The sequence below is a fragment of the Gopherus evgoodei genome, chromosome 3, assembly GCF_007399415.2.
Source record: "Gopherus evgoodei ecotype Sinaloan lineage chromosome 3, rGopEvg1_v1.p, whole genome shotgun sequence".
Classification (NCBI taxonomy): Eukaryota; Metazoa; Chordata; order Testudines; family Testudinidae; genus Gopherus; species Gopherus evgoodei.
In genome coordinates this window covers 6865121-6879452 of record NC_044324.1, presented here as the reverse complement: position 1 = coordinate 6879452, position 14332 = coordinate 6865121, and the positions used below count along the sequence as shown (strand labels likewise).

The following is a 14332-nucleotide window of genomic DNA, read 5'->3' as shown; positions in this document are numbered from 1 at the left end:
TGATCGGCTCTGAAGCCCTGAGCTCTCTGCCCTAGAGCAATAAATTAACCCCACGGCATCCCCTGGCCCCCAGAGCATCCCAATGCCCCGAACCTGATATTCCACTGCATCCCCCAGCCCTCACTGCATCCTTCTGACCCCACTGCTCTGCCCCAACCCCCACTGCGTCCCCCCACTGTTGCCCCGACCCCACTGCTCCGTCCCCGCACTGCATCCCCCTGATCCCACTGCTCTGCCCCAACCCCCCTACTGCGTCCCCCTGCCCTCACTGCATCCCCTGACCTCCATTGCTCTGCCCTGACCCCCCACTGCTCTGCCCTGACCCCCCCACTGCATCCCCCAACCCCAATGCTCCTCCCCACCCCCCACTGTGTCCTCCCAAGCCCCACTGCTCTGCCCCAACCCCCCACTGCTCCTCCCTGAACCTCACTGCATCTGCCTGACTCTCACTGCTCCGTCCCACTCCCCATACCCCCACTGCCCCCAAAGCATCCCCCCAACCCCTCCACTGCTCTGCTGACCAGCCCTCCCCCATACCCGCACTGCTCCTGCAGTGTCCCCCTGGCCCCACCCGTGAAAGCCCCACTGCCTCTTGGCAACCCCATGACACCCCCTCTGCCCCCCCCGACACCGCTGATCCCCTGCAGCATTTAAAGCATTTACAAAATGTACTTAGCTCCCCCCTGGCCCTGCTGCAGTGCCCCCCCCTTCTTGTTCTCTTCCCACAAAGCCCTAGGAGTTATAGCTGCGGAGTTGGGGTGCTGCCCCTCTATTCACATGCTGCAAGGGGCCCTGCAGGGAGCCCCGTGTCGGGCAGAGGGCTGCTCCATCCATGCTGCCAGGGCAGGAGGCAGGGCTGGGGGGCACAGCCGGCTCCCCTCACTTGCAGACGCTGAGCCAGGTGCTGAGCCGGCACTGCTCGCACAGCACAGAGCAGCACCACTGGAAGTGGCAGCGGCAGCGCTCGCGGCGTGTCTGGCGCAGGATGTTGTGGCCTCGCCCGCAGCACAAGCTGGCACACCCGTCCGTGCGGGGGCTGGTGTGGTTGCAGGCGCGGCCACGGGTGCCGGGCGAGTCGAGCGCCGGGTCGCGCTCGCAGAAGTCGGGCGATTTCTCGAAGTAGACCAGCTCGCGGGCCAGGCGGCGCTGGCCCAGCCGCGGCCCGAACACGCCACTGTTGCGGTTGTGGGCGCTGATGAAGGCAGCGTGTTGCATCCGCTCCCGCAGCACAGCGCCCACTAGCCAGAACTCGGGCACCACCGGCCAGCACGTGCGGAACTGGCAGCTGCCCGACGTGCCGTGACACTTGCACTTGCGCTTCATGTTCTCCGCCACCACCTGTTCCGGGAAAGACGGGTGAGCCGGCGGAACTCCCTGCCACTGGACTGTGCAGCAACCTGCCACGGGACCTGCTGCTGCTCATCCCCGGCTGCTCCCTGCTGGGGCTCAGGATGGAGCCCCCCCACACACAGAGTGAGCTGCACCCTTCCTGCTTATGCCTGGCCTGAGGCATCTGCCACAGCCTCCCAGTGAGCAGCAGTGATCCTGCCCCTCAGCACCCCTCCCCTCCTCTCCTTGCCCGCTGTGCCCCTCCCCATGCCCCTGCCCCATGGGCATCGTACCTGCCTGCCCACCCAATTGTTGTGGATCCTCATCCGGGCCTGGATGTCGCGTGGCGCCTCTCGTGAGTCCAAGAAGTCCCGGGAGAAGCGCTCCCCGAAGCGGATGTCGGGCCCGCAGCCACCCCACTGCCAGGTGTCCTGCGGGCCAGGCTCGCCCAGCAGTGAGGCCAGGTGAGGGGGGAGGCCCTTGCCCCGGGACAGCGCCTGCAGCTGGCTCAGCTTCAGCCGCTGCTTCTCCTGGCTGCCGTGCTCCCCCCATGCACAGCCGCAGCCCTGCAGCCTGCCCAGGCTACAGGCTGTGGCTACCGAGTGCATCACACCTGCTGCCAGCAGGGAGAAGGCGAAGGCGCTTTCCCGGAAGCCTGCGGAGCACACAGGGAGCGGGTAAGCTGAGGACCAGGCTGGGCCCCTCCCAGGAGATGGGGAGGAACCCAGGCATCTGTGGCTGGGGATTCATCTCCCCCCTGCAGATGTGTAGCTGCCTCTGGGGTGGAGCATGAGGCAGCCCTGTATGCGAGGAGGAACAGCGTACCCAGCTGAAACTGGCCAGGGGAGGGGAGGGGGAACAGGGTCACTAGAGAGGGATTTCGGCCAGGACTCCTGGGTTCTTTCCAAACACTCCCAGGACCCTTGCTGCCCGGAGCAGTCAGCTGAGCTCCCCCCAGCTCTGCCGGTGCCCCCCCCCCGCCAGTCCCGACCCACAGCTCCCTGCTCTCCATCTTCTGATTCTGCCCCGCACAGAAACCACGAATCCCGCTGAACTGTGCTGAGCCCAGCTGCACTTGTGGGTGCTGGAAGGCGGGTCTCCAGAGCCCACACCCTCAGTGCCCCTCGCTTCCCACCCTGCCACACTGCCCAGCTCCATGGGCACGAACAGGCGACAGAGCTGGGACCTGGGGCACCTCTGCCGAAGCTGCCCCGTTAGCGCCAGCTAGGCATGGGGCTGAGACCCCCCGAACTCCCTGCACCCCAGGAGCTGCCCGCCCTGGCAGGAGCAGGCAGGCGCGGCTGGCTCCAGCTCCCTCGCTTTGATCCTGGCTTCACGCTTAGCTCCTCTCCCTTGATGCAGAGGCCAAGGCAACATCAGAGCCGCTCCAGGCTACGGGGAGCAGGGAGGGGGCGGCCCCGACACGCCATGAGAGCAGCACTGTGCAGGGTGAGGCGCAGTGGAGGGCAGCAGGGACGGCACAGATGGGCACAGGGCAGGTTGTGCCAGGGCAGGGCTGATGGTCTGGTGCTGAGGGGCCAGGCTGGGGAAGTGCAGAGCAGGGTGGGGAGGGTTGGCACAGCACCCTGAGTGTCTGCAGCCTCCCCCAGCCCCCGGCCCCTGTCTCCTTCCCTGTCCTGCCCCAGCCCCTCCATGTGCTCCTATCCCCAACCTGGACAGCCCCCCCCCCAGGCATGCAAAGCCCACTGCTGGGCCCAGGGCATGGATCCCCCTGCTCCGCCCCTCACCTCTCTTGAGGATGGCGCTGTCTTGCAGCACCTGGCCCGCCCCCTCCAGGCTGGAGCAGTTCCAGCGCTGGTCCCACAGCTGGCGTTGGCACTCCTGGATGGCTAGTTGGATGCCCTGCAGCGCCGAGGCAGTCACATCTGGGCTGCGCACGCATAGGCCCATCTGACGCTTGCTGAGCCCGGGCAGGGTCAGGCACACCGTGTTGGGGGTCAGGACAGGGTCGCTCGGTGGCTTCAGCCCCAGAATGTCATTACTCAGCACCCTGGAAGGGAAGCAAAGCTCATGAGAAGAGCAGAAGGGAGAGAACCCAGGAGTCCTGGTTCCCAGACACCCCCCCCCCACTCTAACCACTAGCCCCCACTCCCCTCCCAGAGCCAGGGAGAGAACCCAGGAGTCCAATGTGCCATAGACACTCCAGCCCTGCTGGCAGCTGGGCCCATGTGCAGCCTGCATCACACGTGTGTGCAAGGCGTGCAAACCCAGGACCCCCCCCTGCCCCTGCAGGGGATCTGCACCTGGCCCCGTTTGCAGGGGAAATTCCCCCCCCCCCCCTCCCTGGAACCAGATTAAAGTGGTTTGAGGATTAGGTGCGTCACCCTCCGGCTCGGCACCCACCCTGGGGTGGGGGTGTTCCCATGATGATGCGAGAGCCCCCTGCCCCCTAGGTCTAGAACAGGGGTTTCCATGGCAATGAAGGGAGGGGCACGCATAACCTGGGTGGCCGTGGAGAAAACATCTGGATGCTGAAGGGGAAATAGTGAAGCTTCTTGCCGTGAGGAGGGAACATACTGCCCCCCCGCCGTGACCCCCCAACCCTCAGGAGATCCACAACTCCACCAATCCCCATGACCTCCCACGAGATCCAGCCCCCCTCAATCCTCCTCAGCTCCCCATTAGATTCACCATAACCCTCCATTGCACACCACGAGATCCAGCCCCCGCTAACCCTGCACAAAAATCTAGCCAGTGGCCTTCTCCTGGCTCCCAGCCCCCTCTTCTTCTAACCACTAGACCCCCCTGCCCGCCCTAAACTGAGTTAGAACCCAGGAGTCCTGGCTCCCAGCCCAGCCCCCTATTCTACCCACTAGCCCTCACTCCCTGCCCAGAACCAGGGTAGAACCCAGGAGTCCTGGCTCCCAGCCCAGCCCCCTATTCTACCCACTAGCCCTCACTCCCTGCCCAGAACCAGGGTAGAACCCAGGAGTCCTGGCTCCCAGCCCAGCCCCCTATTCTACCCACTAGCCCTCACTCCCTGCCCAGAACCAGGGTTGAACCCAGGAGTCCTGGCTCCCAGCCCAGCCCCCACTCTACCCACTAGACCCCACTCCCCGCTGGGGCCAAAGGTAGAGCCCAGGAGTCCAGGCGCCCAGCCCCTGGCCCAGGTGGTCCCGCGGGCAGAGGGTGAAGGGCGCGTATGTTGGGGGGTACCTGGCTGAGTCGCGGCGGGGGCCGACACACACCTGCGCGCTGGGCAGGGACCCGGCTGGACGGACGGAGCCGGCCAGCCAGGGACCCCGCTGCCTCCTGACCCCGCGTGACCGCGGCCCCCACCCCCGCTCACCGGCTCCAGAGGCAGAGGGCGAGGAGCGGGGCGAGCCCCATGCTGCGCTGTGGCTGGCGGGCGCCGGGGCTGCTCTGTCGGGCCGGGCGGCGCCTCCTCCCTCATGTCCCGGCCCGTGGAGGGGGGGTCGTCTGCTGCTCCGGCAGCCGCGGGCTGGGGGCTGGAAGGGGCCGGGGGTCGTTAGTGGGGGGGAAGATGTCCCAGGCCCCCTCCATGTCCCCAGCAGCGTCCTGTCATCTTCGGGGCCTTAACCCCTTATAGGCAGGGAAACTGAGGCAGGACAGGGAGACCCCCCCGGCCCCGCCCTCGCCAAAGGGCTCCCGAGGGGTTACCCCAGCCCAGCCCAGCTCAGCCCAGCCCCCCTTCAGCGAACGGGCTCGCAGGGACAGCTGGGTACCCCAGAAAGTGCTGGGGGCGAACCCAGCCCAGAGAGCCCGTGGTTCCCTCAGCCCCCGGCCGCCCTCCCTCCGTCACAAACCGATCAGTCAGCCCCGTCCCCGCCTCCAGCCCAAGCAATGCCCGGGGGAGCCCAGACGAGAGCACCCCCCCCACGCGATCGATCGCGCACCCTAAGGTGCCCTGCTCCGGGGGCGGGGCAGGGAACGCGGGCCCCTCCCTCCCTCTCCCCGGGCAGCAGGAGCCTGCACCGCATCTGCCGAGCTGGGCGGGTCCCAGGCTCCTCCCTGCCCGCACCCTGCCCCTGGGGCCAGGCTGCAGGGCCCCTACCCGGGCGGGGATCCCAAGAGCCCCGCGCCTGCCCCGCCCTCAAGCCCAGTCCGGGCCCTGAAAGGCAGATCCCCCGGCCACTGGGGGAAAGACCCTTACAAGGACCCTGGGCAGACCCAGGCCCCCTCCCCAAGGCGTCCTTCCGGCTCCGCAAGAAACTATCCTGGAAAAAACAAACAGAAAACCCACAAACCTTGTCACTGGGTCTCCCCAGCCCCGGGGGCACCTGGGCATCACCCAGGCACTGGCAGTGTCGGGGAGAACCAGGAGTCCTGGCTCCCAGCGCCCCCCCCCGCTGTAACCACTAGCCCCCACTCCCCTCCCAGCGAGAACCCAGGAGTCCTGGCTCCCAGCCCAGCCCCCCCCCCCCCGCTCTAACCACCAGCCTCACTCCCCTCCCAGCGCCCAGAGAGAACCCAGGAGTCCTGGCTCCCAGCGCCCCCCCCGATGTAACCACTAGCCCCCACGCCCCTCCCAGCGAGAACCCAGGAGTCCTGGCTCCCAGCCCCCCTGCTCTAACCACCAGCCCCACTCCCCTCCCAGAGCCAGGAAGAGAACCCAGTAGTCCCAGCCCCCCTTCTCTAATGGGGGGCTGGGACTCCTGGCTCCCAGCCCCCCTTCTCTAATGGAATATTTGAGGGCATAAGTCCAAGAGGGCTGTGACAGGCGCAGGGACTTGCTGCCCTTGGGGATGGGACAGGGGAGTCCCACTCCTGGAGCTGGCCGAGCCCTGGGAACTGCTGAAGGGACCTGTCCTGACTCGGGCCATGCATGAGCCATTGGGCACCTCCCTGGCAGTGCACTGCTCAGACTGGCCACAGCCCTGCCCCCACCCTTCTATGCACGGGAAAGTCCCTCCTAAAAACACGGGCCACTCAAACACCCCCCACAACCCACATCGCACAACTCCTGCACCCACACTGTACACACACAGTCCAGCACTCCACTGCACTGACACTGCACCCCCTCACTACACCCCACCATTTTGTATTGTACACACACTGCACACGTACAGCCCAGCACTCCACCGACACTGCACTCCCCCTCTGCACCACATCTCCCAGATTGTACCGTACACACACTGCACACACAGTCCAGCACTCCACTGCACTGCACTGACACTGCACCCCATCTCCCCAGTTTGTATTGTACATACACTACACACACACAGTCCAGCACTCCACTACACTGCACCCCGCTCACTGCACACCTCCTGCACCACACATTCCACCCACTGTCACCTGCCACACGGTGCTCTGACCCCAGCTCCCTCCTCTTCTGCTCTCCTGCCACTCGCTTTTGTTCGCAGAACTTCAGGGCTTCCCTCAGTCGTTTGCTCTTTTCACTTCCCCGTTCACTCCTGCACCTCTGCACTCGCCTCTGGGCTCACGTGCTACCGAACTTCTCTAACCTGTCAGTCCCCACACAGCTCCTGTGTCTATCCACCCCCCCTCCACACAGCTCCTGTATCTATCCTCCACCCTCCACACACAGCTCCTGTATCTATCCACCCCCCCTCCACACAGCTCCTGTATCTATCCGCCCACCCATCCCCACACAGCTCCTGTATCTACCCACCCACCCCTCCCCACACAGCTCCTGTATCTATCCACCCATCCATCCCCACACAGCTCCTGTATCTATCCACCTATCCATCCCCACACAGCTCCTGTATCTACTCACCCACCCCTCCCCACACAGCTCCTGTATCTATCCACCCCCCCTCCCCACACAGCTCCTGTATCTATCCACCTATCCATCCCCACACAGCTCCTGTATCTATCCACCCACCCCTCCCCACACAGCTCCTGTATCTATCCACCTATCCATCCCCACACAGCTCCTGTATCTATCCGCCCACCCATCCCCACACAGCTCCTGTATCTACTCACCCACCCATCCCCACACAGCTCCTGTATCTATCCACCCACCCTCCCCACACAGCTCCTGTATCTATCCACCCCCCCCTCCCCACACAGCTCCTGTATCTACTCACCCACCCATCCCCACACAGCTCCTGTATCTATCCACCCACCCCTCCCCACACAGCTCCTGTGTCTATCCACCCCCCCTCCACACAGCTCCTGTATCTATCCACCCCCCCCACACAGCTCCTGTATCTATCCACCCCCCCTCCCCACACAGCTCCTGTATCTATCCGCCCACCCATCCCCACACAGCTCCTGTATCTATCCAGCCCCCCTCCACACACAGCTCCTGTATCTATCCACCACCCATCCCCACACAGCTCCTGTATCTACTCACCCACCCATCCCCACACAGCTCCTGTATCTATCCACCCACCCCTCCCCACACAGCTCCTGTGTCTATCCACCCCCCCTCCCCACACAGCTCCTGTATCTATCCACCCCCCCCACACAGCTCCTGTATCTATCCACCCCTCCCTCCCCACACAGCTCCTGTATCTATCCACCCACCCATCCCCACACAGCTCCTGTATCTATCCACCCATCCATCCCCACACAGCTCCTGTATCTATCCACCTATCCATCCCCACACAGCTCCTGTATCTATCCACCCACCCCTCCCCACACAGCTCCTGTATCTATCCACCCACCCCTCCCCACACAGCTCCTGTATCTATCCACCCATCCCTCCCCACACAGCTCCTGTATCTATCCACCCATCCCCCCATACAGCCTCTGTATCTATACACCCCTCCCTCCCCACACAGCCCCTGTATCTATCCACCTATCCATCCCCACACAGCTCCTGTATCTATCCACCCACCCCTCCCCACACAGCTCCTGTATCTATCCACCCACCCCTCCCCACACAGCTCCTGTATCTATCCACCCACCCCTCCCCACACAGCTCCTGTATCTATCCACCTATCCATCCCCACACAGCTCCTGTATCTATCCACCCACCCCTCCCCACACAGCTCCTGTATCTATCCGCCCACCCCTCCCCACACAGCTCCTGTATCTATCCACCCACCCCTCCCCACACAGCTCCTGTATCTATCCACCCACCCATCCCCACACAGCTCCTGTATCTATCCACCTATCCATCCCCACACAGCTCCTGTATCTATCCACCTATCCATCCCCACACAGCTCCTGTATCTATCCACCCACCCCTCCCCACACAGCTCCTGTATCTATCCGCCCACCCCTCCCCACACAGCTCCTGTTCTATCCGCCCACCCCTCCCCACACAGCTCCTGTATGTATCCACCCACCCCTCCACACAGCTCCTGTATCTATCCACCTATCCATCCCCACACAGCTCCTGTATCTATCCACCCCCCCTCCCCACACAGCTCCTGTATCTACTCACCCACCCATCCCCACACAGCTCCTGTATCTATCCACCCACCCCTCCCCACACAGCTCCTGTGTCTATCCACCCCCCCTCCCCACACAGCTCCTGTATCTATCCACCCCCCCCACACAGCTCCTGTATCTATCCACCCCCCCTCCCCACACAGCTCCTGTATCTACCCACCCACCCATCCCCACACAGCTCCTGTATCTATCCACCCATCCATCCCCACACAGCTCCTGTATCTATCCACCTATCCATCCCCACACAGCTCCTGTATCTATCCACCCACCCCTCCCCACACAGCTCCTGTATCTATCCACCCACCCCTCCCCACACAGCTCCTGTGTCTATCCACCCACCCCTCCCCACACAGCTCCTGTATCTATCCACTCACCCATCCCCACACAGCTCCTGTATCTATCCACCCCACCTCCCCACACGGCTCCTGTATCTATCCACCCCCCCTCCACACAGCTCCTGTATCTATCCACCCACCACTCTTCACACAGCTCCTGTATCTATCCCCCCATCCCCCCATACACCCTCTGTATCTATCCACCCCTCCCTCCCCACACAGCTCCTGTATCTATCCACCCACCCATCCCCACACAGCTCCTGTATCTATCCACCCATCCCTCCCCACACAGCTCCTGTATCTATCCACCCATCCCCCCATACACCCTCTGTATCTATCCACCCCTCCCTCCCCACACAGCTCCTGTATCTATCCACCCCCCTCCCCACACAGCTCCTGTATCTATCCACCCACCCCTCCCCACACAGCTCCTGTATCTATCCACCCACCCATCCCCACACAGCTCCTGTGTCTATCCACCCACCCATCCCCACACAGCTCCTGTATCTATCCACCCACCCCTCCCCACACAGCTCCTGTATCTATCCACCCATCCCTCCCCACACAGCTCCTGTATCTATCCACCCATCCCCCCATACACCCTCTGTATCTATCCACCCCTCCCTCCCCACACAGCTCCTGTATCTATCCACCCCCCCTCCCCACACAGGTCCTGTATCTATCCACCCACCCCTCCCCACACAGCTCCTGTGTCTATCCACCCACCCACCTCCCCAAAAGCTCCTGTATCTATCCACCCCCCCTCCCCACACAGCTCCTGTATCTATCCACCCATCCCTCCCCACACAGCTCCTGTATCTATCCACCCACCCCTCCCCACACAGCTCCTGTGTCTATCCACCCACCCACCTCCCCACACAGCTCTTGTATCTATCCACCCACCCCTCCCCACACAGCTCCTGTATCTATCCACCTATCCATCCCCACACAGCTCCTGTATCTATCCACCCACCCCTCCCCACACAGCTCCTGTATCTATCCACCCACCCCTCCCACACAGCTCCTGTGTCTATCCACCCACCCACCTCCCCACACAGCTCCTGTGTCTATCCACCCACCCCTCCCCACACAGCTCCTGTGTCTATCCACCCACCCACCTCCCCACACAGCTCCTGTATCTATCCACCCACCCACACACAGCTCCTGTATCTATCCACCCACCCCTCCCCACACAGCTCCTGTATCTATCCACCCACCCCTCCCCACACAGCTCCTGTATCTATCCACCTATCCATCCCCACACAGCTCCTGTATCTATCCACCCACCCCTCCCCACACAGCTCCTGTATCTATCCACCCACCCCTCCCCACACAGCTCCTGTATCTATCCACCCACCCCTCCCCACACAGCTCCTGTATCTATCCACCCCATCCCCACACAGCTCCTGTATCTATCCACCCACCCCTCCCCACACAGCTCCTGTATCTATCCACCCACCCACACACAGCTCCTGTATCTATCCACCCATCCCTCCCCACACAGCTCCTGTATCTATCCACCCACCCATCCCCACACAGCTCCTGTATCTATCCACCCACCCCTCCCCACACAGCTCCTGTATCTATCCACCCACCCACACACAGGTCCTGTATCTATCCACCCATCCCTCCCCACACAGCTCCTGTATCTATCCACCCACCCCTCCCCACACAGCTCCTGTGTCTATCCACCCACCCATCCCCACACAGCTCCTGTATCTACTCACCCACCCCTCCCCACACAGCTCCTGTATCTATCCACCCACCCCTCCCCACACAGCTCCTGTATCTACTCACCCACCACTCCCCACACAGCTCCTGTATCTATCCACCCATCCCTCCCCACACAGCTCCTGTATCTATCCAACCCCCCTCCCCACACAGCTCCTGTGTCTATCCACCTATCCATCCCCACACAGCTCCTGTATCTATCCACCCACCCCTCCCCACACAGCTCCTGTATCTATCCACCTATCCATCCCCACACAGCTCCTGTATCTATCCACCCACCCCTCCCCACACAGCTCCTGTATCTATCCACCCATCCATCTCCATACACCCCCTCTAACTATCTATCTATCCGCATACCCCCACACATCCAGTGTCAGAATCCCGCTCCCAGCTGAGACGTGCGCCCCAGAGACACCCTCCTCCCCTGCTTCCTGCCACGCTCACCCCCTACTCCCTTCGCTAGCTCTCCCAAAGCCCCGTGCTCCCTCCCCGCCCGGCCCAGCCCGAGCTCCGCTCTTGCCTTCTCCTGCCGCTCAGCCGCTCCGCTCCATGTGCCGCTCTCTGCAGCCCCTGCTCGCTCCCCGTCCCGGGGTTCAGCCGGCAGGCTCCGGCCCCCGCTCCGCGCTCCCCGGCTCCTGCTGGGATCGGAGGATCACACTGCGCTGCAGAGCCGCGCTCAAGTTTTTCTTGGATCTAGGGAGACTCAGCCACTCCCTGAGCCGCCTGCCTGTCCCCAGCCAGCCCGGCAGCCTGCAGCCCCCATCGGCTGAACGGCCCCTACCCAGCCCCGTGCGCCTCTAGCCAGCCAGCCCCGCCTTCCCGTGCGCCCCTCTCGCTACCCCTCCCTTCCTCCCCATGACCCCCCAGCCCCCATGCGCCCCTCTAGCTACCCCTCGCTCCCTCCCTCCCCGTGCGCCCCAGCCAGCCCCGCCTCCCCCTGCGCCCCTTTCGCTACCCCTCCTTTCCTCCCCATGACCCCCCAGTCCCGATGCACCCCTCTAGCTACCGCTTCCTCCCCGTGCGCCCCAGCCAGCCTCGCCTCCCCGTGCGCCCCACTAGCTACCCCTCCCTCCCTCCCCATGACCCCCTCAGTCCCCATGCACCCCTCTAGCTACCTCTCCGTCCCCGTGCGCCCCTCTAGCTACCTCCTCCCACCCCATTAACCCCCTCAGTCTCTATGCACCCCTCTAGCTCCCCCTCCGTCCCTCCCTCCCAGTGCGCCCCTCTAGCTATCGCTCCGTCCCACTCTCCCTCCCGAGCGTCCCTCGAGCTACCCCTCCCCATGCTCACCCCTCTGTCCCCATACTCCCCCCCCCTTTGAGCTCATCCCTGCCCCCCCCCCGCTCCCGGAGGCTGTAGGAGCTGGTTGCGGTGACTCAGTGCGGGGGGGTGTGTGTGCTGTGCTACTGAAGACAAGGTCCCCAAAGTTTATGCTTCCTAGAAATCTGGGATGCCGTATGGTGAGTGTCTGGGGTCAAACCCCGGTGTCCTGGCCAAGCCCCGCCCCAGGACAGTCTATTCTGCCCCCTCCCTTGGATACTTCCCTCCCCAAAGCCTCGTATAGCTGTTGCCACGTGCTGCTTCTGCGCCCCAGAGGCGGCGGCTGCTCAGCGCTGGGAGAGCGAGCTGTGCGCCGCGGATCAGGTGCTGCGCTCCACCCCAGAGGCGGCTGCCCAACTCAAGCAATCCCGGAGCTCGTAGGGCCAGGGCTCCTGTCCGGGGCACAGCTGCTGTGCCGGGCCAGCTGCTACGAGCCTACACCCGCCCCCCCTCACCGCCGGGGCCCTGGCGCAGGGAGCGCGCACCCAGCCAGCACCTGCTGTGCGCTGCGCCATGAGCGCAGGGCCCAGTCCGGCTGCCCGGCGAGACCGCTGCTGCCCCTGCCCCGCACCGGGCAATAGGTCCCGGGAGCGACTCGAGGGGCGGCCACAGCCCGGCCGGGCCCCCGGAGCCTGCCAGCTGGAGCGCGGCCAGCCCCGCGCCGGGGACTTTCCAGGGCTGGGATGCGCGTTTCATCTCCATGGTGGGTGGGCAGGGCCCGTGCGCGCCACGCCCCCCCTTTCCCTGGAGCCTGGAACTGGGCGAGGAGAGGCCCCCCTCGCCCTTCCGGGCTCCGCGGGGAGGACAAGAGCCTCACGTGCCTTTGGCCAAATCCACCGGGTAGAGTGCAGCTCCCCCTGCGACCCCTCCAGCCTAGAGCACAGCCCCCCCTCCAATCGCACCACCAGGAGCGCAGACCCCCCGCTACCCTCCCAGCCCAGAATGCAGCTCCCCCTGTGACCCCCCCCAAGGGGGAGTGGGGCATGGAGAGGAGGGGGCCTGCACTCTGGGCTGGGGGGGTTGGGGAAGGCTGTGCTCTGGGTGATGCAGTTGGAGTGGGGGCTGTGCTCCGGGTGGGGGGACGGGGTGGAGGGGAGCTGCACTCTGGGTCAGAGCACAGCCCCCTGCCCCCTCCCTTCAACCCTCTTGCTGCCCCCCCCAGAGCACAGCCTCCTCCCCTTCCCCTATAGGGCAACCTCCCCCCCAGCAGGTGCAGCCTCTGCTGTGACTGCTGGAGATGATGGTGGCTCAGGGGCCGACCCAGAGACAAGAGCAGTAGATGGGTGGGGTATGTCCCGGCTCCAGGAGGCTCCCCTACACCCTGAGCTCTGGTGGGTTCATGGCCCTGGCCCCACACTTTGCAAAGGATGCTCTTCTGGTTCTAGAACAGGATGGAGAGCCAGGACCCCTGGGTTCTATCCCTGGCTCTGGGAGGGAAGTGGGGTCCAGTGGTTGGAATGGGGGGCTGGCAGCCAGGACTCCTGGGTTCTATCCCTGGCTCTGGGAGGGAAGCAGGGTCCAATGGTTGGAGCAGGGGGGCTGGCAGCCAGGACCCCTGGGTTCTATTCTTGGCTCTGGGAGGGAAGCCGGGTCCAGTGGTTAGAGTGGGGGGCGGGCTGGCAGCCAGGACCCCTGGGTTCTATCCAGCCCTGGAAAGGCCCTGGATACCCAGTGCAGATCTCATGAGTTTTGTCTCCAGCTGAGATCCCAAGAGGCCAGAAGGGAGCCCTGAGCAGATCCAGGCTGGTTGGTAGGACACAGGCCCAAGACCTGTCCTAGCACGATTCTCAGGCACAGCTGGCAGAAAAACACCCAGGCTTGATTTAAAAACAGGCAGTGCCAGAGACACCCCTTCCCCTCCCCCGATTGTCCCCTGATTATGAATGGCCTGGAGGGGTCAATGGGAGCGGGGGTGGGGGGAGAACAGGGGGTAATGCCCTACATCAGCTGCTCTCTGCACCCTCCCCACAACTAGGTCAGCAAGGCTGCCCTTTGCTGAGGGAGGGGGAGCCGTGTTGGGCTGAGGGGGCTGGAGGATGAACCCTGTGCTGGGGTCTGCTGGGGACTTGACCCTGGCCAGCCTAGGGGGAGGAGAGAGGGTCTCTTTTTGGCCTCTGCCTGTGCCCAGTCTAGGGAGATCGCAGCCCCTCTCTCTCCCCTTGCTGCTGGCAGCGCCACAGGACTGGAGCCCCCTAGGGAGAGTGCCCGGGCTGGGGTGAACCCCGTTGCCTCACTAGAGCCTGCTGAGCTGCAGCATCTCCCTGGGGGGG

General features: G+C 64.0%; 1 protein-coding gene across 1 annotated transcript; it reads right to left on the bottom strand.

The window, feature by feature from the left end:
• Positions 1 to 682: 682 nt before the first annotated feature.
• Positions 683 to 4770, bottom strand: WNT10B (Wnt family member 10B). The gene is made up of 4 exons (XM_030558400.1): positions 4640 to 4770; positions 3078 to 3340; positions 1623 to 1984; positions 683 to 1338 (listed from the first exon to the last, which is right to left on the bottom strand). The coding sequence occupies exons 1-4, from the start codon at positions 4678 to 4680 to the stop codon at positions 880 to 882; spliced, it is 1125 nt and encodes a 374-aa protein (XP_030414260.1). The 5' UTR covers positions 4681 to 4770; the 3' UTR covers positions 683 to 879.
• Between the last annotated feature and the right edge of the window lie 9562 nt (positions 4771 to 14332).